Below are 25,095 nucleotides of genomic sequence, written 5' to 3'. Positions count from 1 at the left end.
AATTATTGCTAATCCTATCATCACTCTATGAGGACCTTAACCTCTTACAAAGGATCTCCCCAGCCACCCCAAATGCCTTCCTGGCTTAATTCACTAACAATTAAGAAAGCAGGCCATAGACCATTGGGTTTCTCATTGCTGAACTCTGCTTTTATGTTAACCCCACCACATTCTCTTTGGAACACAACAGGGACCCCCCTCAACTAAAGCAGAATGATGCCCCGTGGCCCAAGTACACCATTCTTCAAAGCAGCTTTCCCACAGAGCCCTGGAACCAGCCCCTTCTCTGCTTCAAAGGTGAGAAGGGGAGGGGCCCATGGACCACCCTCAAGCTCAGAGCTTACATTTCTTTCACAATTCCAGTCCCTCAAATCTCTTTCCCGGGGAGATTGTTGTTGGCACCAGAACCTGCTGCACCCTGACGGCAAGCAGGGACTTGGGGTAGATGAGGCAAAGGAGGCGGCGGCCACCAATTGCCTCAGTGCTAAACCTGATAGAACAAAAAGAGACGCGCAGGCATGGAAGGTGGGGCCCTTCGACAGAGGGCGTTGTGAATGTGCACCAACCCTTTGGTGTAACAGGTTCCGGTCTTGGGGGTTCTGTGACTACTTCTGTTATGACGCCAGGAAGCCTTGTGCTCAGACACCCCCCAGTCATGGGGCTCCTGTCTGTTGAAGATGCCCGTGAGTTGCCTAACTCTCCTCTTCTTCTTTTACCATATCCCCCCATTAAATTATTCACTGTATCTAACTCAAGAAAGACTGAGTGCCTACTACAAGCCAGTCACTGGCTTAGGTGCTGGGAATGCAAGTGTAAGCCAGGTATAGTCTCTGCCTCTAAGCCTGTCTGCCTTCTTTTCCCTGTCCAAGGCTCTTACCAAGTGCAACAGAAAAGTTTTAGGTGATTTCATGAAATCCATTCAGCTTACACAGATTTGCCCAAAAAGCGGTCCCTAGTACTCTAGAAGAGGCTGAGAATCTCAGAGGATCCAGAGAAATGTGGAATGGGGAAGTCTCAAGGAGCCTGAGGAAGGAAGTGGGATTTGAGAGGATGGAGGGTATTTAAAAGAAAAGGGAAAGAATGGTGTGGGACAGGAAAATGGTGATTTTAGGAATTTGCCTACACATTTTTTAGACTGTTATACATGTCCTGCCATGCCATCTATCCATCCCCTCAGGTGTTCTTACCTAGGATTTCAGGAAGAAAATACCGGTACAGAAAAAGATGTGCCTAACATGCTGAAGCAGGGTAGGGTACAGGGAGCAGCTGTGTCCAACCAGCACCCTCAGTTTTGTGTTCCCAGAGACACGGTCTCTTGTTCTGAACTTATCACTCTCTCAGGAAAGGAAAAAAAAAAAAAAAAAGACCGTGTTAAGAGACGCTTCCTGTACATCAGTGTAGTGTGGGAAGTTTTTTAAATTATTAAAGAAGAAAAAAAAAAAAAAAGAGGCCTCCTGAAAAGTCTGACACCTCTGGCCCTAAATTTATTTTCTCATTAATGAGTAAAGGGGGATTTATTGTCTGAAATAATGTCTGTTTTATAGCAACTCTTTTTCCCTGTTTTCCCCTCAGACAGTGGAGCTCCAAAGAGACCAAGAGCAGATGTTTTATATTTCGGGAGACAGCAGTCTCCACAATTCCTAAGAGATTCCTGGAATTCTTATACTTAACAAAAATTAGCCACAGAGAAAGAATCATAAATTGGGAGCCCATGAAGCCTCTGGGAGCCAATCATTTCTCTTCCTCCTACCAACCTTGTACCACCCAAAATGCTGCCCGTGGCCCACTGCATTCCATGGGAAAGCCCCTCTGAATCACAAAGTGTCCAGCTCTGCTCGCTGCCCAAATGGCTCAGCCACATTTTGTGATTGGAGATGCCCATTTCCGAGCCATACTCTCAAGAACTAGAAGTGGGAGTCAGTCCTCAGTTCCAATTCTGGTTCAGTGTTCGCTTTCTTACTCAAATTTTTAGGAATAAATATCTCTGTTTCCTCATCTGTCTAATAGAGATGACAACAAATGGCCTCTCTCTCTTGCTAGATTAATGCAAAGATCAAGTGAGATGCAAGTGCACACTAGTAAGTTAGATACTTATAAAAGTGAAAAGTATTTTTGTTAAAATCATTAAAATCTGGCATACTTCTACCAGAGACTTCGTGTTAACCAGTACACTCTGCATAGGTGGAGGATGGGATGACCTGAGGCACACAACACTGTGAATGGCCTCAGCTGGGCTCTCAGAGGAGGCTCACCTCACTCAAGTCCTTTCCCATTCCTTCTAAAGGATGTTGTGAGCCTTCCTTTAACCATTCAACATTTATTCAATAAACGTTTATTGAGCACCTGGCACATTACTTGGCACATGCTGGGCACTCAGTAAATATCTGTTGAATAATGAATGAATAAGTGCCTAATGCAGACATGAGAAATACAGGGCAAGTTGCCACCAGTCCCTGATCCTGAAATCACTAATCAGAAATCACTAATGGATGAAGGCACTCTTCTCTGCAGACTCTGGACTCAGCTGAGAATACTCAGACTTGGAACACGAAATGAAACCTATTTGCCATTTCTGGGCTATGCACAAAGATGAAACACATTTTATCCCTGCCTTCACAGAGCTCACAGACATCGGAAAAACTGACAGAAAATAGATGAAGTTAACATAATATATGTTAAGATAGAAGTAAAGGAGACCAGAGGAATGATGTGGATGAACCTATAGTTCTCAAACTCCCCTTGGCTTTTAAGATACTACTCCCTCCAGATTTTTCTCTTGCCTCTCTGATAATCTTGTTCTTAACCTCTCCGCTAACCACCTTGCCAAATATTTGGTCTTCTCAGGGTTTGGCCCTGGTCTGCTTCTATACTGTGTATGCTCTCTTGGATCACTGCATTCCCTCTCATGATATCAATTGCTATTTACACGCTGATTATATCCAAATTTATGTCTCTAGCCCTGACCTCTCTCTGAAGCCTCAGTCATATATTTCCAATTGCCTCCTGGACAGCTCCACTTGAATATCCTACAGGCTACTCAAAATCTAACTCATCAACTCTCTCCTTCTAACCTTCCTCAGCAGCTTTCTTCAGCCTCTGGTAATCTTGATATCCTTTAAGACATTGCTATTCTTCACTTACAAACTAGAAACCTCAGTATTAACTTCAACCCTTCCTTCTCCCTCAAACCACCTTCCCATTAGCAAATTGCTTAAATTTAATCTCAAAAATAGCTTTTTAAACTCATTCATCCCACTTACTACACCATCTCTCACCTTCTAGCTCATTTTTTTCTAATCTCACCCCACTTTAATCCATCCTCAACAGAGACACCAAAATCACCTTAAAGCACAAATCTGATCTCGTTACCTGTCATCCCCTTCCCTTGCGCTGTCCTCTGATTTTTCAATAGTCCCCCACTGCCTTCAAGATAAAATTCCTTGCTTGGCATAATCTGACCACAATGTACTTACTCCTGTTATGGCCCTGCAGATCATATGACCCTGGGCCTTTGCCCATGCGGTGCATTCACAGCCTGGTATGCCACAAACTCGCTCTTCAGCAACACTCTTGCATCTGCAATATCCAGAAATCCCATTCCAACGTCACTTTGAAATACTTCCCCAGTACCTCACGTCAGAGATAGTTATACCATCCTCTGTAAATAAATGATTTTATAAGAGTCTGAAATTCCTCTCATCAAAAAAAACTTGTTACATATAAGGCAGTATTAATATTAATGTAATATATAAATTATGTAATTTTATATATTTAAATTTTACATATATAAATTATATATGTAATTACATATATAAAAATATGTAAATTATAAAATTTGCAAATATCATGTTTCCATGCACAAATAAAGAATGAACTGTTTCATACACTCATTAAATAAATATGAAGACTTTCCCATGCAGCAGGGACTGTTCTAGTTGCTAAGGATACAGCAACAAGACAAAGTCCCTGCCATCATGGAGCTTATGTTCCAGCAGGAAAGACAGACAATAAGCAAATATGACATCGGATTCTCAGATATCATAGATTTATACAAGACGCTTTTTTTTTTTTTTTTTTGAGATAGAGTCTCACTCTGTTGCCCAGGCTGGAGTGCAGTGGCGCTGTCTCAGTTCACTGCAACCTCTGCCTCCAGGTTCAAACAATTCTCGTGCCTCAGCCTCCTGAGTAGCTGGGAATACAGGCATCCACCACCACCCCCAGCTAATTTTTTTATTTTTAATACGGATGGGGTTTTACCATGTTGGCCAGGCTGGTCTCAAACTCTTGGCCTCAAACAATCCACCCGCCTCGGCCTCCCAAAGCACTGGGATGACAGGAGTGAGCCACCACGCCTGGCCATAGAGCAGAATGCATTTATTAGAGAGACTGAAAGATGAGAGTTATTTTAAATGCACACCACAAATTACAACTCTTGAATAGTGAAAGAATTTTTTTAAATCCCTTGAAGCTGAAAAGAATTGCTCTTACCCTACCCACAGCCTTTTTCCTATTCACTATCATCAATATGCTTATGTTATTATAAAAATAGAGAGTGCAACGCCAGGAAAATCTACCCAATCTAGGGAAATCAGAGGGAAGGTATGAATTACCAAAAGTGTCTGAATTCAAAGAATTTTAATGAAAAATAAAATCTTAAAACTTTATGAGACATAAACTCTAACTACTGATAAACTGTTTCCACAAAGAGGCATCATCAGACCTACTTTTGAGCAGAGCATAAATTGGAATTGGTATGCAAATAGATGTTTTTACTTTAGAAAGCCTTTTAAAAGTTTGTTTATTTAAACCAGCTAAATAATCCCCGCAAGCAACCTTGAGTACATAAACCCAGCACCCTACACATTTAAATGCTCAACATATATGTATTGATTTCATAGTTTTATTTATATGCTTGGTCAGTTGCCTTTTACAGGAGGGCTTCACAAACCACCAAACATTCTAAACACTGGAGTTTCAATTAATGGGGCTGTATTATGCCTCCTTTGAAGAAGAGTAAAAGCCATCAGCACAGCCAATCAGGAAAATTAGAGAGACCCAAGGCCCCTCTTCTCACTAAAAAGGCCCCTGTTTTTCCCACAACAAAGAGTACCTCCTCTACAGAAGCCCTACAGAGGTTAAACTCACCAGTCTGTCCCTAAAAGATTTGTTCATCTGTTGTAGAATACCTTAATCCCTATTATAGCCCTGGAAGCTCTGCCGTGGAATTTTAGGACAAAAGTCTTATTTCTTCAAAACAAAAAAAAGGATTTTAACAAAAATGTTCTTCAGCCAGTCTGCTCCCCTTTGCCCCTTACATCCCCTTTATCTAGAGAACTCCAATTCATTCTTAGATCTCTACCTATGTGTCTTCTCTTTAGAAGAAACTACTGTGACTACGTCATCATCACCAAGACGATGAGGTGCCTTCCTAAACATTCCCAGGATACTCTCTCGGTATCCCCATCACAGCATTTAATACCCTGGACGAGGGCTATTTCTTTGACTGCCCCACAAGAACACAGGTTCCTTGAGCTCAGGGTCTATGATATGATTACCGGTGTCTTCCACACACGGCACACACAGCTTATTCCTAGAAGGCACTCCACCTCTATGAAATAAAGGAAGATGGTTTGCCTTGTCTTTTTCCATTCTTTACTTTTATTTGTTTATTTACTTGGGAAACAGAGTGAGAAATTTCAAATACACTTTGTCTAAAAACACAGTATTTCATAAATGAAAAAAAAATAGTCACCGATATGAAGATGTCTTAGGGAAAGCCACAAAAGAATGACTCGGTTTTATATCAAGATGCATTTCCTACTTATTACTAAGAATTCTTCCCATTAAAATTTAATGCAGTCTTCTCTAGCAGTTCATTTTGTCTACCAAGTCCTTTATGACTATTTTGATAAGTTATTTATTACATATGCATGCCACTATAATAAGTGGATAGCATAGGCAACGGCTCTCAGGACAGAATAAAAAAGGGTCACGTCCAACCTCATTTGTTAACGCCAAATCACTAGATCCTGTGACCAGCAGTTATCACTGAGTGCTGGCCTGACTGGCAGGGCATCCTGCCACACACTCAATACATGCAACTGCTGAATGCACAAATAAATGAGTATCAGGGTGGAAGGGACCTCAGATCGTAACCCTTAGAGTAATGGGAACACTGTGCAATAATGATGAAACACAGGTGGATACAAAGGCGAGCAACCAAACATAGTGTGTTCAAGAACAGTTTACATATCCTCCATGAGCCTTTGTCACTTCACTTCTAAAATGGCAATAGAATTAAATGAGATAGGCCGGGAGCAGTGGCTCACGCCTGTAATCATAGCACTTTGGGAAGCCGAGGCAAGCAGATTGTCTGAGCTCAGGAGTTCGAGACCAGCCTGGGCAACACAGTGAGACCTCATCTCTACTAAAACACAAAAAATTAGCCGGGTGTGGTGGCACACACCTGTAGTCCCAGCTACTTGGGAGGCTGAGGCAGGAGAATTGCTTGAACCTGGGAGGCGGAGGTTGCAGTGAGCTGAAATCGTGCCACTGCACTCCAGCCTGGGTGACAGAGGCTCATCTCCAAAAAAAAAAAATTGAAATGACATAACGTACGAAGTATCTTGCATTATGTCTAGCAAACAGTATGTGCTTAAAATTATTATGTTATTATTTCATAGACACAATTCAGGTACTAAACTGAAAAGTATAAAACATCAGACTAAACTCAAAACTTGAAATGTATAAAATAGATGTCTCTAGGAAACAGTATAAACTCAGGACATGACTTATATAGGTATCCTCCATACAGTTTATTGTAAGTATTCTATTTGAGTAGAAATGATGTTTGGTAAAGGTAATCACATCTTACACAAACTGAAAAGTCTGTTATCAAAAAATAATGCAGTACTTTCCATGGCTTACTTATTGTAGCTTAAAAACACATATTCCATTGAATTATACAAGGATTACTTTTGGAAGTGTTTATTTGTATATGTATCTGTGGATCTGTATTTTCACATAATGGAGCTGCTTAAAGTGAAGACTATTCCATATCCAGGTATAATTATACCAGCACTGTGAAGGTCCTCTAGCTACCTCTGGCCAGGTCCTCCAGGACAAATCCGCATTATTCTGCCCTAATTTTAATTTTTAATACATGGGACAGAGTCAAAGTTTCTCCATATTCTGTTTAACTCAGGCAGTTATTCAAAATTCCTGTCTTTTGCAAACATCAATTTCAACCTTGACTTAAAGAGAAAGAAATGAAGCAAACCCAAAGAGATAAAAGGAAAAGCAGAAAAAAATAAAATGCACTATTTTGGCCCTGCTTTCTACAGGAATAGAGAAAAAAAAAAAAAAAAATGCTGTTTCCCTAGCCTCATTCCGACTCTGTTCCTCGTGGTTACTTTCAGAAAAAGCCAGAGGGGTAATAAGGGTGGAGCGGGTAGGGAAGAAGGAAGGGAAGCGAAGGATGACAAGGTAGGGGGAAAAAAATAGCTACAGAAGAAAAGATGAAAAAAGGGCCGGGCACGGTGGCTCAAGCCTGTAATCCCAGCACTTTGGGAGGCCGAGACGGGTGGATCACGAGGTCAGGAGATCGAGACCATCCTGGCTAACACGGTGAAACCCCGTCTCTACTAAGAAATACAAAAAACTAGCCGGGCGAGGTGGCGGGCGCCTGTAGTCCCAGCTACTTGGGAGGCTGAGGCCGGAGAATGGCGTGAACCCGGGAGGCGGAGCTTGCAGTGAGCTGAGATCCGGCCACTGCACTCCAGCCTGGGCTACAGAGTGAGACTCCGTCTCAAAAAAAAAAAAAAAAAAAAAAAAAGAAAAGATGAAAAAAGAAGAAAGGAGAGCTGAAACCCGACACTCAGGAACTCAGGCCTCCAGCAAGAGGCTTCTTGGACAGCAAACCTGCCAGCCGGGACGGGACATGGAATGGTTCCAATGGCAGCCTTCATTAACGCTTCATACACTCAGCCCCTCATTTACAACCGTTTAACGGCAAACATGCTACAAGTACCTTTGAGGACAGAAAGAAATCTAAGAGAAATTAGGTGCCTAGAGAGCTCCCCTCAAAGGCAAGAGCCCTTTCGTGCAAGCAAGCAATTTCACCACCTCCTTTTTTTTTTTTTTTTTTTCCAATCTGTTTGGGACTTTGAGGGCTGGGGTGGGAAGGTAGTGGAATGGAATAAACAGCCAGTCAAGAGCTGTGGGGAGGTTGACAGAATTGGGGTGCAGGTACATGTAGGATACACAGAAGCTTTGTGTCTCTGGAGGCTGTGTGTGTCTGTGGGTGAGAAGCATGTCTAAGTGGGTGGAAACATGTATAGCTAAAGGCAGGAACTCTTCCCATACAACTAAACCCTTGTTCAAACAATTTAAATAAACAAGAACATTTTAAAAATTTAAAACCCACTAAAGCAATCCTTGTTGAGCAGTTTTCTTGAGTGCTTATGTAGAGACTAGATTCAAAAAAGGATTAAGAGGATGTCGCATCACCCAGCTGCAGAAACTGAAACCGAGCGGGGTGTGAGGGGAGATGGCTTGGAGGGTGGGGCCCTCCCATAGCAATTTCAGCAAGCCTTTCTAGTCATCCCCTAAGCTTTCCCTTCAGCTCATACCTGTGTCTACTGTAAACAGCTTACACATGGTTGTAACTAGCCAGGGCCCAGAACTGGTTAGGCAGCTTTTCTCCCAAGGCCACAGTGAAGAATCAGTCTCAGCCAAAACACAGGAGTCCTGGAAAGAAGACTTGAACTGCCTCTTTTCTGGCAGGAGAATGGGGAAAGGGAGGCTAAACAGATTACGTTTTAACTAACAACTTTACCTAAACGGATTAACATTGAAGATTAACCTTCCTGGAGCCACAGAGCTGAATCCCCACTCCTAGGGTGCATGGCTGACTGGAAGCTGGTCTCTGCTCTCAGCCAGGATCTGGTTCCACCCTCGGTCTGAAAAGGAGGGCAGTGTCTTAACTAACTTCCTTTGAAAGGCGCTGTCTCAAGTCTGTCCAGAATGGGTTCCATGGAAAGTTAATTCCACAGGCTAAGGGGTCTCATCTTCAGAGTATTCAACTGCTGTCCAGAATGGGTTCCATGGAAAGTTAATTCCACAGGCTAAGGGGTCTCATCTTCAAAGTATTCAACTGCAGCATTGAAACGCACTTAATCTTCCCTGGAACAACAGGAAAACACAGTGAAAGCTCACAATGAGGCAGGGGACAGGGAGTGGGAAGAAGGGCTTGTACTCAGCATGGAACAGGTGAGATGCAACGCCATGCCCTGTTCTGCCAAAATTAGGACCCTCCTGCCACAATTTAAGCAGAAGTCTGTGTACTCCCTTATTCCCACCTCCTCCAGAAAAGGGCACTTGCATGCTTTCTGCTAAAGTGAGATGGTTCTTTTTCCCCATTCCAGTGGAATGTGGTAAAATCCTTATCACCTTCATAATGGGCTTACCTGAAAGTGAATGAGGCTTCCTGGGAAGACCCTTCTCAAGGAGTGTCGGATGCCTCAGAAAGAACTATAGATTTACCTTCCTCCTTTCTGTTTCGTCGCAACCATGGAAGTTTCTCAGCTTAGGGACTCTAAAAGTGGTTGCTTATTGAACTGTGAATCTGGCTAATCTCAGGTTAAGTTCACCTCTGTGTCTGCTATTTTTTGTTTGTTTGTTTGTTTGTTTGTTTTTGAGACGAAATCTTGCTCTGTCACCCAGGCTGGAGTGCAGTGGCCCAATCTCGGCTCACTGCAACCTCCACCTCCCAGGTTCAAGCAATTCTCCTTTCTCAGCCTCCTGAGTAGCTGGGACTGCAGGTGCCCACTACCACGCCCAGCTAATTTTTATATTTTTAGTAGAGATGGGGTTTCGCCATACTGGATCAGGCTGGTCTCGAACTCCTGACCTCAGGTGATCCCCCCCGCCTCGGCCTCCCAACGTGCTGGGATTACAGGCATGAGCCACAGCGCCCGGCTCTGTGCCTGCTATTCTGAGGGCAGAAGAATCTCCAATTTTTATAAAATGCAAGCCATTCCTCAGGTATGAAAATGGTAACTTCCCCATTAGAAGTGAGCTATTTGAATTACTTCAGTGGCTGGATCAATCTTGATCTATGTGACCAGAAGCAAACGTGTCTGAGATGGCTTGACCACTTTAGGGATGAAGTCTGCAGCCAATGAATGCAGTAAATAAACTAACAGGCCCACAAGGGATTCAGCCCCTAGTCATGTGTTTACTAGCCCAGTGCTTTCACCAGTTAAGCTACACTGTGTTAAACAGGCATGGGGCTGCCTCAGGAATGAAATGTGACAAAAGTTCTGTTTGCGTTTTGTGGCAAGAGAGGGAATGCAGGCAGACTTTAGTTAAAAAGCAGTAGCAGGCCAAGCGCAGTGCCTCACGCCTGTAATCCCAACACTTTGGGAGGCTGAGGCGGGCAGATCACCTGAGGTCAGGAGTTCGAGACCAGCCTGACCAACATGGTGAAACCCCGTATCTACTAAAAATACAAAAATCAGCCAGGCATGGTGGCAGGCGCCTGTAATCCCAGCTACTCGGGAGGCTGAGGCAGGAAAATCGCTTGTACCCAGGAGGTGGAGGTTGCTGTGAGCCAAGATCACACCACTGTGCTCCAGCCTGGGCAACAGAGCAAGACTCTGTATCAAAAAAAAAAAAAAAAAAAAAAAAGCAGCAGCATACTTTAGGCCCTCACTATTTTCATTATTTTAGTCTAGCCTTACAAAAGCAATACATCTTGGATTTTCTAACACAGTCCTAACTCAAGTATCCCATTTAAATTTTCCCATAATTATACTCACAATTATAAGACCAAACAGTCTAAATTGAGATTTAGGAAATGGGAACACCATGTTTAAAGTATTCAACATTAGGAGAGGTGCATCAGATGCCAGGATGATTTGGGTCTTAGCATTGCCCCTAAACTGGCAGTTGTGAATTAAAATTTGGTTTGGAAAAGAATTTCTCATGAGGTCTGAGTTGCACACACACTGGCTTCAACTTTTGTTGGCTTGTTTCAAAAGAGCACAGAGGCTCTTTAAGAAAAGAAAAAAAAAGCGGGAGGAGAGGGGTTGTACAAAGCCAGCTCTTTGCTTAGCAAACCGGTAGGAAAAATAAAATGAAAGAACACACACACAAAAATGTATTTCTCGTTTTCACTACAGCAGTAGGCTTTTAGAAGGGCACAACCCATTGAATCTAAGCTCCCCTAAGCATTTACAATATATAACAGAGCAAGAAATGAGACAAGTGTCCCCACAATCGCCAGGCATCCAGGGTCCAAACCCCATTCCCAGTTATCCCCATGCCAGGCCTGTGTCCCTCCCCTCCCGAGGGACAGTCCCACTCCAGGCAGCTTTTATAGTAAGTCTCAACCCTCAAAAGAAAAACGATGGGTTTGAACTATTAACCCTTCCCCAGAAAGGACTAAAATTAAGAGGCCACCGGCAAAATATTCACATGAGAATACTGTAAAAAATAACAAGCTAAAATATGCTCCCACAATTGCAGATTTGCCTGAAGAAAGAGAAAAGAAACAAAAACGGAGCGGGGTGTGGCTGAGCAGTAGAAGATGACTGTAAGGTCAAGCTCAGGATCTATTAAAAGAATTATACCTGCACATCATGTATCCCAGAACTTAAAGTAAAATTAAAAATTAAATAATTAATTTAAAAAAAAAAGAATTACATAGGCCAGGCGTGGTGGCTCACACCTGCAATCCCAGCGCTTTGGGAGGCCAAGGTGGGCAGATCACAAGGTCAGGAGATCAAGACCATCCTGGCTAACATGGTGAAACCCAGTCTCTACTAAAAATATATATTTAAAAAAAATTAGCCAGGCGTGGTGGCGGACGCCTGTAGTCCCAGCTACTGGAGAGGCTGAGACAGGAGAATGGCCTGAACCCGGGAGGCGGGGCTGGCAGTGAGCCGAGATCGCACCATTGCACTCTAGCCTGGGTGACAGAGGGAGACTCTGTCTCAAAAAAAAAAAAAAAAGAATTACACAATTTAGAAAGAACTGGAGTTCATGCTGGTCTCAGAGGGAAGGAAAGTTAGAGTGGTGTTAGACATGCGATCTGTTGGGAGAGAATGAAAAGAGGGGCAAAATCGTACTGATAAAGCTACTGGCAGAAACACTCCTCTTTGCAAAAAAAAAAAAAAAGAATCATGAGAAAAAAGAGACAGAAAATAAATCTGGTGTAAAGAAACACCATGATGTCTATCAGCAGGGCAGGGTTCGTCAGGACACAGACTGGAGCTGGACAAACCAGGATTCAAATTAAAGCTCAGCCACACGCCTGTTGAATAACCTGGGGCAACTGAGCCTCTGTTTCCTTTTATGTAAAAGTAGGATAATGATCCCTCCCCTTCCTACCTCCGGGTAGTTTTAAGGTTAAATCTGATCACATAAATGAAATATGCTATACGCTCCAAGGTATGACACAGTGTCAAGCTATTTCAGGTATAAGGCTCTTTATGAAAAATTTGGCTGCCCAGGTAGCTCTTCAAAAAGTTAAGAAGAATAAAAAAGGCAGAGCGTCCCTGGAAAGGGTGGAGTTTGTTGCTCAGAAAGGATAAGAACCAATGACAAAACCAAATGCAATCAGGTTTTTCAAGGAATTTACCACATACTGAGAGTTCCAGTCATCCAACAGAAAATCAATAAACACTAGTATGTTTCTCGGAAAACTCTAGGAATTAAACTAGTTCAGCTCAACTGATGTCTCTCTAAGAATGCTGGTAGTCATCGATCCACAAGGTTTGGAGTGGAGAGATACACAAAGAAGCCCTAAGACAATGGAAGGCAATGACTTCACCCTCCACAGTGTGCCTTGGTCTCCACCTAACTCCTGTCTGAAATTTCCCAGCTCTGGTCCCGACCACCCTCTAGGAAGGGAGGGAACAAAGGAAGGAGAAAGGGGAAAGAGAGAAAAGAAAAGAAGAATTCTTATTCAAGTAGCCAGATAAAAACAAACAAACTGCTATGATTTGAATGTGTCTCCCAAAAATTCCTGTGTTGGAAAGTGAATCCCTCTGCCCTCATGAATGGATACAAATGGATTAACATTGCTATCCCAGGAGTGGGTCTGTCACTGTGGGAATTGCTTTGTTATAAATGCAAGCACTCTGGCTCTCTTGCTCCTGCCCTCTCACCATGTGACGACCTCCACCATGTTACCAAGAAGGCTCTCACCAAATGCCAGAGCCATGCTCTGGGACTTTCCAGTCTCCAGAACCACAAGCCAAATACACTTCTTTGTGAATTCCCCAGTCAGTGGTATTGTTATACCAACAGAATATGGACTAAAATACCAGTAGAACCAGAAACCCAGGAATTGGGGAACTCTACAGAAATGTACAGCAATAATTGAGTCTCTTAAATTAATTATTTATTTAATTTTTAAATAAAAAATTTAAGGCCAAAGTGTCTTAAAGGCCCAGAGTTATAAGCTACAAACTCTCTCGAGGTATTATATTTACGGCATGGCTGCAAGACCCCAAAACGAAGGCCAAGAAAAGTCTATTCTTAAAGGTAATGTCCTAAAATATGGAAGAAACTTCAGAAATTCATGGAGTAAAAGCACATGCCAGGTCCTGGCTTCAAGGCAATAACTTTAGAATTATCATAGGTAGGAACAACAAGATGAATATCATGGTCCTCTGAAGACCGTGTAAAGATTTGGGAAATTCTTGCTCCTTGGCCAACAAATTTCAAAGTGTGGTAGAAAATTATCTCTGCACCTCCAAATAGCTCCATTTCAATACCATTACTCCAACAAACTAGATAGTTCCATATCGTCACAGAACTATGTTCTATTTTCCAAGTGTCAACCCCTGATGTCACCATCTACTTACTAAGGAGATGAGATGACCACCCTTCTAGGGGGACAACAACCAACTCTGTTCCTTCCACAAAAGACAGGGAAGACAGTCTTCCTGGAAGACCCTGAGGGGCCACACAAACCCATCCTGGCTGAAGAAGTGAGGTAACTGGTTGTACAAAAAGAAGTAGACATGATTTAAAGCACTGTTTTCAGACTTTTTAATGAATAACGATTCCTCAAAGAAATGTTACACCACTGAGCATTTTATAAAACAAAATAAAGCATAAGAAAACCAACTGGAAGTCCAACGTAAGTGTAGATCCTGGAACAGGATCACTGAACCCCCAGGGTTCCAACCCAAATAAAGACAGAGGGTACAGTGTGCATGCAAGTAATTGATCCAGTTCAGGAGACTGAGTCTCATACCCGTGCTATGCCACCTACTTGTGGTGTGGCCTTGGCCAAGGAACTAAATTTCTCTGACCCTGGAGTTCCTCCTGGATAATTTCTTTTTTTTTTTTTAATTTAGAAAAATTGAACAACATAAGAAGTAAAAAAGCTCAGAGATGAGTGTGGAAACAAAATTAGGGTGAAGTAACAGTGACAGAAATAATAACACCTTAGTTCTTAATACACTAGGATGTCACTATTATCCCTACTTTATACATAGGGAACTGAACCTGAAAAGTTAAAATGCTGTGTCTAAAATCAGGATGAATGGAACAGAAACTTCTGCCCCACCAACAGGTATGTTTTCCACTAGATACAATAAACTCCTACATCATAGGCAGGTCTATGACTCTGGTAATAGTCAAAGTCATTAGAAAATGCAAAAAGTACACAGTAAAGATATGTCATAAAAATGAACCTGCATTATGACAAACCAGTAATGTCCCCAGATATTGCCAAATGGCCCCTAGGGGGCAAATCACCCATGGTTAGAACCACTGCTCTAAAGAGAGGACATGGGTTGAAACTGAAAATGCCTTTGTAAGGAACAGGCATATAAAAGTAAATGAGTAAAGTATTTGCATGGGAGGGGCTATGATGAACTAGAAAGCTCATGCACCGTCTCAAAGAGGGTGCATATTTACCATGTAGGAAATGAGGCCCGATTTTACCATGTGATTTTGCAAGGATTCAAACCTGGATTTGTATGTCAATGTGAGACCCTAATGCACTTGAAAGTAACCTTTTTGCACAGAAAATATTTCAGGGGCTACTTCAGTTGTTAAAGATATCTGATGTATTAATGCATTAAAGTTCAAAATTGAAAACCCAAAAACAAAAAAAAAAAGGAGGGGGACTTGCATGACAATAAAACAAAACAAAAACACATACTCAACTTTTCCCTTTTACTTGGTCTTTACAACTCACTCTAATAGTAAAATTGGACTGAAACAAGACTTTCCTTTACTGAGAAATTCTACTTTCCATTTTTCTGTGTTCAGGGTGCCATACTGAACTCCACCAAAGCCCTAAAAATTACAACCTTTGCAGCTATGTTGTCAGCTGTATTTCCCTAAAATGTATTTTTCCTAGCTAGCCCAGGCTGGGTGTCTCTTTCTGTCATGCTTTTCTTATGAGCCCATTTGCAAAGACAGGGTCTAATTCTGTGTTCTTTAGAGCACCTTTCATCCTGTTGTTGATTAACACTAAATAATAATGATGTTTATAATAATGGCTGTCAATAATCATAACCATAACCATCATCCCCATAAATAAGATTTCCCACTGGTGGCGTCTTGAAGCCAGTGAATATACAACGATCATATCAGTTTGGCAATCACCTACTAAAAGCAAAGCTGAGTTAGGCACTGACAATGAGTAAATGAATCATACGTAACATGCCAAAAGTGGGGATTAATAAATGGCTCCTCTTCTCCTTTAAAAAAAAAAAAAAAAAAAAGGCTCCCACTGTCATCAACTAGCCAGGTGACTGACCTTGTTTTCCATTACAACTACTCAGTCTTAGCTTGAAGAGCCATCATTCTTGTCATCCTCAACTGCTTCACGGCCAGCTTGCCACCGTGGGACCACTACTGAAAACTGCTCTACTGCCACTGCCCACTTGGCTCACCAGAGCAATTTTCCAAGGGCTCTGATCGTGGTTTCCAGGAGTTTTTAGGGAGAATCATGCCCAAGTCCATAGAGTTGTATAAGGGAAGTTCTGGGCAACAGTAACTTCATTCCGCTGAAGGGAACTTTGCAAAGCAGAAATCCCATTTCTTGTAGAGTAAGGAGATTCTTAGGAATCAGAAAGCTTTCTGCTAATAGAATACAATAGAACTCTGGGTTCAGACATGGTACCGTCTCAAAGTCTGTTAAGACTCTAAGTTCCAAGCCCAAACTACAGACTGTATAAGAGAGGATATAAAAGTATGAACAAAAACCAGGTTCTTTTGTCTTCACGTTCAAGACAGTTGAGTGAAGACAGTGTAATGAAAAGGGCTCTGGAGGGAGACATGTTTGATTTCTGCCACTTATTAGTTAATCACAGTTCTGGGCCTCAGTGTCCTGATCTATAAAATTAAATATTTGAAGTAGATCTGTGCTGTCTAGTAAGGTTGCCACTAGTCACTGTGGTTACTGAGCATTTAATGAGGCTGCTCTAAATTGGTAAAATACAACCAAATAGTGAAGACTTAGGACAAAAAAGATTATAAAATATCTCATTAACACTTTTATGTTGATTACATGTTGAGACAGTAATCTGAATATACTGGAAAATATTTTATTAAAATTAATTTCACCTTTTTTTAACTTTTCTTAACGTAGCAATTAAAATTTTTAATTTTCTACTTAAATTTAAAGTATCTCTCTTTTGGCCAGGCACAGTGGCTCATGCCTGTAATCCCAGCACTTTGGGAGGCTGAGGCAGGAAGATCACAATGTCAGGAGTTCGAGACCAGCCTGGCCAAAATGGCAAAACCCCATCTCTACTAAAAATACAAAAATGTGGCAGGTGCCTGTAATCCCAGCTACTTGGGAGGCTGAAGCAGGAGAATCCCTTGAACCCAGGGGGCAGAGGTTGCAGTGAACTGAGATCATGCCATTGTACTCCAGCCTGGGCGACAAGAGCAAGACTCCGTCTCAAAAAAAAAACAAAAGAATCTCTCTTTTTCTCAGTGCTGGACTAAATGATCTCTCAAGTCTCTGTTGCAGCTTTAACATTCTGTGTTTCATCTTGTGCTTCTGAGAGATCTTCCTACAGCAAGAAGGGGAATTTAAATCATGTCTTTATAGAGGCTCAACGTCCTTATCTCTAAAATGGGGATAATGCCACCTTTGATGTGAGATGAAATAGGAAAGTGACATGAAATTAATAAAGTGCTATAGAAATTAAGTTATTATAATCATCACACTATGCAATTAATTCCCAGGAGGTTCTACCAAGAAACAGCAACCTGGAATGACAGGTGAAAGAAGGTTAAAGTGGGAAAAGTGAAGCTTCTCCCAAAGGAAGAAAATATCAGCTTCACCTTAAAGTTTCCAAGCTTATAGGCATGAATGAACTCTAAGAGAATCAGGAGCTGAATCTCTCGAGAGCAAGAGATTCTCAGAACAGTCACGCAGAGCCAAGGAAGAAACGGAGATAATAACAATAAGTGCCTGCATTATGTGTGAAAAGCACCTTGGTCCCCAAGCACAAGGCACTTTCTACTTTAAAGGAAGTACAAGGTGTGTTTTCAACCCAGTGAAAACTAAAAAAGGAAGAAAAAAACTTAGCAATATTTTTGCAAAAATTTGGCTATTATTTTATTTTTCCAGTCCCCCTCCTCCCCTGCCACAACCTTTAGAGGTAAACCAAATACCCACATTTTTGCAGATGAAAAAAAACAAAGGCTTAGAGAAGTTACTTGTCCTGGGTTGTGCAGCTGGTAACCACTGAAGCTGGGATTTACACTCAGGACTCTGTATCTGATTATTTTTCTCACCAGGTAAAAGGGGAGAGAGTATGGGGGCAGACACAATATTCCTAACCTTTTGGGAGCAGAGCTTAATTCTCTGGAAGTAACCTTGGCATCTAGGGTCCACCTAACATTTGAAAAATACAAGTGCTACCACAGCAACCCACCAGGAGTCAAAATCCAGCAAAATGACGTCTGGATTTATAAAGAGATAAGTTGGGTTAAAAAAGAATCTAAGGGTTGGACAGGCACAGTAGCTCGTGCCTATAATCCCAACACTTTGCAAGGCCGAGGCAGGCAGACCACTTGAGCCTAGGAGTTCGGGACCAGCCTGGGCAACGTGGTGAAACCCCATCTCTACTAAAAATACAAAAAGTAGCTGGGTGTGGTGGCACACACCTGTAATGCCAGCTACTTGGGAGGCTGAGGCATGAGAATCCCTTGAACCCGGGAGACAGAGGTTGCAGTGAGCCAAGATCACAGCACTGCACTCCAGCCTGGGCTACAGAGCAAGATTCTGTCTCAAAAAAAAAAAAAAATCCAAGGATTGTGTGCTACAAATGCTGGGAAAGTACTGACTCTCAAGTTCCCATTGTGGGGAAAGAGAGGGAGCAACCTGTCACAGGTGAGTGCTCATGACAGAAAACCCAGGGGCAGTCTTCATCCCCAGCAAGGCCAGTGGGTGGGAGACTGGTGTGTCACAGGAAGCAGCAGAGACTCCACTCAGGAGGGATGGGTGGGAAGGAGGGGATACAGAATTCAAAGCCCGAGGAGCAATAAGCCCTAACACCTGGCTGGCCACATGTGGTCATAGATCCTGTACTGCTTTTCAACTTACTGTGTGGAGGTGCCACGCCAATTCCAACAAGACCATTCCCTTTCATTCCTCCTGGTCCAGGCTAGACTCTGCCCCAAAGCCTCTGTGGCCAGGGCCAGCACCCTCAGACTCTGCTCAGACGCTGCTCCTCCTCAGTGACAAGGAGAAATGGTAATCACAACTGTGGCCTCAACTTCTCCCTTCCTTTCTCAACAGACCATCAACTTTGCAGACCCTTGAGAATTAAAGGCCTGTCAGGGATAATCTCAACTTTGGAAAGTTGGGCTACCAGGGCAAATCTGCAGCAATAGAAGCTGCTTCGTGATTTCCCTTAAATTCAACCAAAAAGGTTGGCATGGAGGTTTACACATCAAAGCTAAGTGTTTCTATTTCCTTTCCTAGGACATACACTGGGATGATCCTCATTCAGACTCTCACGCTCAAACCATGAGCCCTGTGAGGATCTCATATGCTAGGAATGAATCACTGTCGACCTCCCTTAAAACCACAGACTTGAACACAACTTGATTTGAACAAAGACCCTCCTCCCCACCTCCCTCCAGCTTCCCAACCCCCATCCCCTTCATCTGCCTTTCCCCCCAGCCACATTAACTACTCAGAAACACAGTCACTCCACTCTAGAGTTACTCAGGAATCACATTCTTAGAATAACTCATCAATTATACCTGTCAACTTGCCAAAAGTGCCACAGGGGAGGTGGAAAGTCTAGACTGCAATGAACTGCAGCACCACAGCACCCCTGTTCACAGAAGGCCCCAACTTTGCAAATGCCTTTGCAGGCTCACAAGAAACAAGAATCCAAGGAAATACAGGAGCACTGGGTTAGAATGCAGACACTATCACCAAGTTACTCTCAGGCCCAGGGTAGGACATGGATCTCTCCATTTCTCTACTTGTAGGACAGGAAAACCTGCACAAGTCTGCTAACAGAATGTTCTGCCATACAAAGCCTGGGTTAGGAAACATTAAAAAGAAATGTCACTGTATTATTTAAATATGCACACAAGCTCATCGTCAATAAAAGTGCTGCCAAGAAAGCAGCGCCATGACAGACATACTTTTTAATTAATTGGCATGGATCATTAGTAATTAGAACATTTATTGTATGCAAATGCTGCTAACTGTGAAAAGTTTACTCTCTTAAGCAGGGTAAACATTCACATGAACACCGTTTGTGCTCCTAATATAGTTACAGAGCTCCTTTTTTCATGTGCGAAAAGGTAAGTTTTCTTTCAACTTAGACTGAAATGATTTAGAATCTACATTATTGAAGATCTTAATTAATAAGGTTTGCCCTTGATTCCAAAACTTTTGTGAACAGAACTCTTTTCCAAAAATATTTAATTGGGGGCCAGGAGCAGTGGCTGATGCCTGTAACCTCAGCACTTTGGGAGGCTGAGGCAGGCAGATCACTTGAGGCCAGGAGTTCAAGACAATCCTGGACAACATGGTGAAACCCCGTGTCTACTAAAAAATACAAAAATCAGTTGGGCATGGTGGCGCACACCTGTAGTCCCAGCTACTTGGGAGGCTGAGGCAGGAGAATCGCTTGAACCCAGGAGGCGGAAGTTGCAGTGAGCCGAGATTGTGCCACTACACTCCAGCCTGGCAACAGAGCAAGACTCCATCTCAAAAAAAAAAAAAAAAATTAGCCAGGTGTGGTGGTACACACCTGTAGTCCCAGCTACTCAGGAGACTGAAGCAGGAGAATCACTTGAACCCAGGAGGCGGAGGTTGCAGTGGGCTGAGATCACACCACTGCCCTCCAGCCTGGGCAACAAGAGTAAGATCTTGTCTCAAACAAACAAACAAATAAAAACCTCAATAAATGTCTGGAAGGGTAATCATGCAGTCAGATATGTATATTTTTTTAATATCCTGAATCTTCAACATCCCTGTAGAGCAGACTTTGCTCTTTGTTTGGTTTACAGTTTAACAAATCCTTAGATCAATGCCCTGTTTACCCCAACAGACCAAACTCCCAATTCCTCTAATCATCCAGGCTTCCAAGGGCTAGGTAAAAGCATATACTTTGGGGAGTCATATATAGTCCACTATGATGCTGAAGATTTAGGGGAGGAAAAGGCAATAGACTCCTGGTCACAATGCCAAGCAAGATTTCACACTGTTGTCCTCCTCATTAAGGCTCACCAATAAAGGCACCTCTCAACTTAACTTCCTCCTCGTCAATTTAGGCCCCATTATTCACTTCCCACAGAGCAGCTTGTTTACCTGAAGCACAGGGGGGCCGCGGCGATTGGAAAGAAGCAAGCAGTGCAAGTGAGCAAGCCCGGAGCACAAAGAAAACAAGGGGCCCGCAGGAGAGCCCTGTGGTAGCTCCTAATGAGGCTGGCACAATCAAGAAAGGGTTCCCCTTTTGGCTCCTCCCTTTCCAGTTGCGCTGGCCAAGGTATTTCTTCTATCTGCTCCCCGACCCCTAGCTTTTTTTTTTTTTTCAAGACAGGGTCTCGCTCTGTTGCCCAGGCTGGAGCACACTAGCACGATCCCGGCTCACTGCAGTTTTGACCTCCCAGGCTCAGCAATCTCCCCACCTCAGCCTCCCGAGTAGCTGGGACTAGAGGCATGTGCCACCACACCTGGATTTTTTTTTATTAGTAGTACTATTTGTAGAAACAGGATCTCACTATGTTGCCCAGGCCAGTCTTGAACTCCTGGGCTCAAGCCATGTCTCACCTCAGCCTCCCAAAATGTTGGGATTACAGATAGGAGCCACCGAGCCTGGCCTTATTTTATCAGCCTTTTTACGTGAGGCTCCGTGTGAGCATTAAGAGATTTATTTTTCTCTGACAAACAAGAGCACCGCAACAGGAACAGAAATCTAATTCAACTTCAGTCACTGGATCACTATAAGACCTTGGAAAAGTCACTTCACCTTCCTCCCCAGCAATTCAATCTTAGGAACAGGAATCAGAAAAGTATTTGTCAGCCTCCTTCCCCATGGTGACAGGTGGATAATATCACCTCCACCCTAAATACCTCGCAGGGATGGAGAAGGATGGATGAGCAGGCATTACAGCCAATATTCTACTCGGTTGCAATAAACAACTCACCTTTTGGAGGTAAACGGTCTCTTTCCAGGGCACCAGGGGATCATTTAGCACTCTGGAAGAAGTAATTCGCTCTATGGTTCTCTGGTGTCCTGAAAAGTGTAATCCACCTCCAAAAGGTGAACCCTTATATCCCAGAGAATTTGTTTTCTCTGGGATCAGAATGCTTTAATGTTTTCAGTTTCAGGAAAAGGCACCACAGCTATCATTTTCTGGTCAAGAGAAGACTCTCCCCCCTTCCCCGTCCCCTCTCCTTACTGATCATCTCATACTCTCTTCCTCTCAAACAGAAACCAGATGAAACCATCTGCAAACAACTTGGGAATGCTGTGTGTGCGCCTGCAGAAACTTAAACAAAAATCCTTTCTCAGCCGCGCCCCCCTCCTCCTTCCCGTGGTTGTTAAGGGCCCGGCGAGTTAATGGGAACTTTTCTCGTCTCCCCTCCCTCCCCCACTGCCCCTCTCCCGCCTGGGTCCTCAGCATTTGATTCCTGTCTGTCACTGAGTGATGAGGACAAAGGGTGAGGAGTCAGGAAAAGGTCTGCGCCACTTTGTTCAGAGTCTGGATTCGAACTTTGGATGAACCCTTCATCGGGGAGGGGGCTGGGGAGGAGGGGAGAGGCCAGCAAGGAGAAATCCGCTGCTGTTCTCGCCGCTGGAGCCTCAAAAAAGAGATAGATTCTCTTTAAACAACAGAAAGGAAAAAAGAGGGTTAGGAGGGTACAAACAGCCTCCCTCAGCCCCGTTAGGAAAAAGGAGGGCATGGTGGGGGCGGAGGGATAAAGGGGGCTGAGCTTAAGAAAACAGAAGGCCGGGGCAACGCGCTCAAACAAGGCTGTTGGGCCCATGCTGTGGGCGGCCAGCCAAGAGCTAGTTTGTTTCTTCCCCCTCCAGCCTCTCTCTCTCTCGCTCTTATTTTTTTTCCCCCTAAACCAAAGGGAATTCCTAATAAAGCCACAGTAGACTTGTAGAGAGCAAGGGGAAGGAAGAAGGAACCAGAGGTGGGGAAAAAAACAGATGAAACTCATTGCTTTCTGGAAGTCCAGAATAAAGAATATACATGCATATAAAATTATAGCACACTTCACCATATGCTTCAAAACTAAAAAAAAAAAAAAAAAAAAGCTTAGTCCGGAGTGTATTTCTCTTTTTCCTCATCTCTCTGTGTGTGTGTGTGTGTGTGTGCATGTGTGTGCGCACTTACATATACCGGCTGGCAACTTTTACTGTGTGATTTCTCCCCCAAATCCTGTACTGTAGTTTTTAAAAAGCACTATTAACATACAGTTGAAGTCACAGCAAAAGCCAGTTTGTCTTCTTTGTGCTCAATAAAACCCAGCTGAAACTCTTTCACCTCCACTTACTATTGATTTTTCTATTGTGCTGTACAGGCGGCTGTATCTCACTCACTCATCAGACTGCCTTTCATTCTCTGAACCTCTCTGACTGCATCTGGATGTGAGGTTTTTCCTCCCAGCGATGGGTATCCTTGCTTCATTCAATCATTTGGGGCCCGCATGCAACCATGTAGTCACTTTTGGTTTGGCCTCTGTCCTTTGGTCTTTGCCCCCAGACTCTGGATTTCACTTCCAAAAAGATCAGGTGTCTATCCCAGCACAGAGGATGAGAGGTGACAGGACATCCTTGCATCCCAGGGCTTTCTCTTCTCTTCTTGCATATAAAAATGGGATTTCAGTGACTGTGCAGGAGATTCAGAAAAGGGGTGGGGGATGAGAAGGAGGATCAGGGAGGAGTGTGCTGCTGCAACATCTGGCACCTGGTCTCTCTACCTCTCCTGGGGACACCCCCTGGTGTGGTGCGTGTGAGGCTGTATGTGCCGGACTGCTGCAAGTCAGAGCTCTGTGTCTGTGTGTGCCTCATCCTCACAAAACGATGTGAAGAAGAGAAGCAGATGGGTCAACAGGATTGACTATTCATTAATCTTCCGAGAAACTGGGTTAGGAAGTGAATCCGTGTATTTAAAACTTCTCATTTTGCATTCCTATGAATGGGAGAATAAACTCTACACTTTGAATAAAAGAGTGTGTAACATCCTTACTCTTAAAAAAAAAAAATCAGACACACAAAGATCATCAGCTAACAACAAAGAGGCAGATAAACCGCTGGGTGAATATACACAATACAGAAAGGGCTCCTCACCCGACAAAAGGGAGTGCTAGAAGTACAGACCTGAAAGGGATCTTATTAATCATTCATATCTAACCCCTTCACTTAGAGATGAGAGAGCCAAGACCCCCAATGTGTAAGCAACTTACCAAGTCACCACAACACTCTCCACAACACTCCCCTCTGGTGTTCCTTCTGTCATATACATTGCTTCCATGAAGCTAAGGAATGGACTTAAGTTTAGGGTAAGGATTACCAAAATCACACCCATACACTTTTTAGGAACACATCTACATAAAAGTGAAAGATAGCAGTATATCTTACCTGAAGATACAGCAGTAGTTGTAGCATCCTACATCCCAGTTATGTAAAACCGGGAATGAGAAACAGGGACACACACACACACAAGGCACACACACAGACAACACTCTGCCGCTCAACGTCAAGCACGGGCTTGCTATTTCGCTTGTATGCCTCGTTATGCATGACATCCTTACACCGCAGAGCCGCTGCTGAAATTGGGTGTGAGGTCGACATTCAAGTCTCATTCTCCATATAAAATCCTGGTGGACTGTTGCCACTGTTCTCTCTGTGGGCAGATAACCTCTATTTTCAAGCTCCCTCTGTGGATAATGGTCTCGACTCACCATCATCTGACTCTCAATCACACACACCTCTCTGCTCAACTCCCTTGGGATCTCCAGCTCCATATTCACTGCATGCCCCACCAATTCTGTGTTCAACAAGATTTCTAAATCTATGCCATGTTCTAAATCAGCCCTCCACATGCCTGCCAATCTGTGACTTCTTTCTCTTGCTTTGATTTTATAAGCAATTGTGACAATATAGGTTAACAAAGAAATCTTACAGTTACATGGCGCTTTATAATTTACAAAGCATTTTACACCCATCTCACTAGAGATTCACAACCTCCCTGGAGGTGGACAGGGCCTGGATAACGAGTGTAACTAGTGTCCCCATTACAGATCAGAAATTGTTCTGAGTGAGGTGCCCCCTCATTACCTATCAACTCAACAGTAGAACAGTCCAGTAATTGTTCCCCTGCATCATAATGCTGCTCCACACAGGCTCAGATGTTTCCATTTCACCTTGGAAATGAAAAGGGGAAAGCATGCATTTATTGAACACTTATCATGTGCCCAGTCCTGTGTTTGATGCTTGTTCTTGCAACAGGGTAACTTCAGCACGTTTACCATGAGCAGCTTCCTCTAGCACAGCAATGAAATACATGCACATGTGTCTTCTGCAGACAGTACACACCCCTTTGCTCTTCTTATTCCTGTATGAA

At 43.2% G+C, this 25,095-nt stretch overlaps 1 protein-coding gene across 10 annotated transcripts in view; it reads right to left on the bottom strand.

Moving 5' to 3' along the window:
- Positions 1-25,095, bottom strand: part of LOC105492953 (PBX homeobox 1) — a 330,443-nt gene that overhangs the window by 277,797 nt on the left and 27,551 nt on the right. Inside the window, exon 1 of one of the 10 annotated variants that reach the window (XM_071074782.1) lies at positions 3,474-3,735. The exons of the other annotated variants lie outside the window; for them this stretch is intronic. Coding sequence (XP_070930883.1) covers positions 3,474-3,528 — 55 coding nt within the window. The 5' untranslated portion in view covers positions 3,529-3,735. Of the gene's footprint in view, positions 1-3,473; positions 3,736-25,095 lie in introns of those variants that run through there. 10 annotated transcript variants of the gene reach the window in all.

Source organism: Macaca nemestrina, chromosome 1 (assembly GCF_043159975.1).
Source record: "Macaca nemestrina isolate mMacNem1 chromosome 1, mMacNem.hap1, whole genome shotgun sequence".
Classification (NCBI taxonomy): Eukaryota; Metazoa; Chordata; class Mammalia; order Primates; family Cercopithecidae; genus Macaca; species Macaca nemestrina.
Note: the sequence above shows the minus strand (reverse complement) of the source record. Positions and strands in the feature narration are given on the sequence as shown.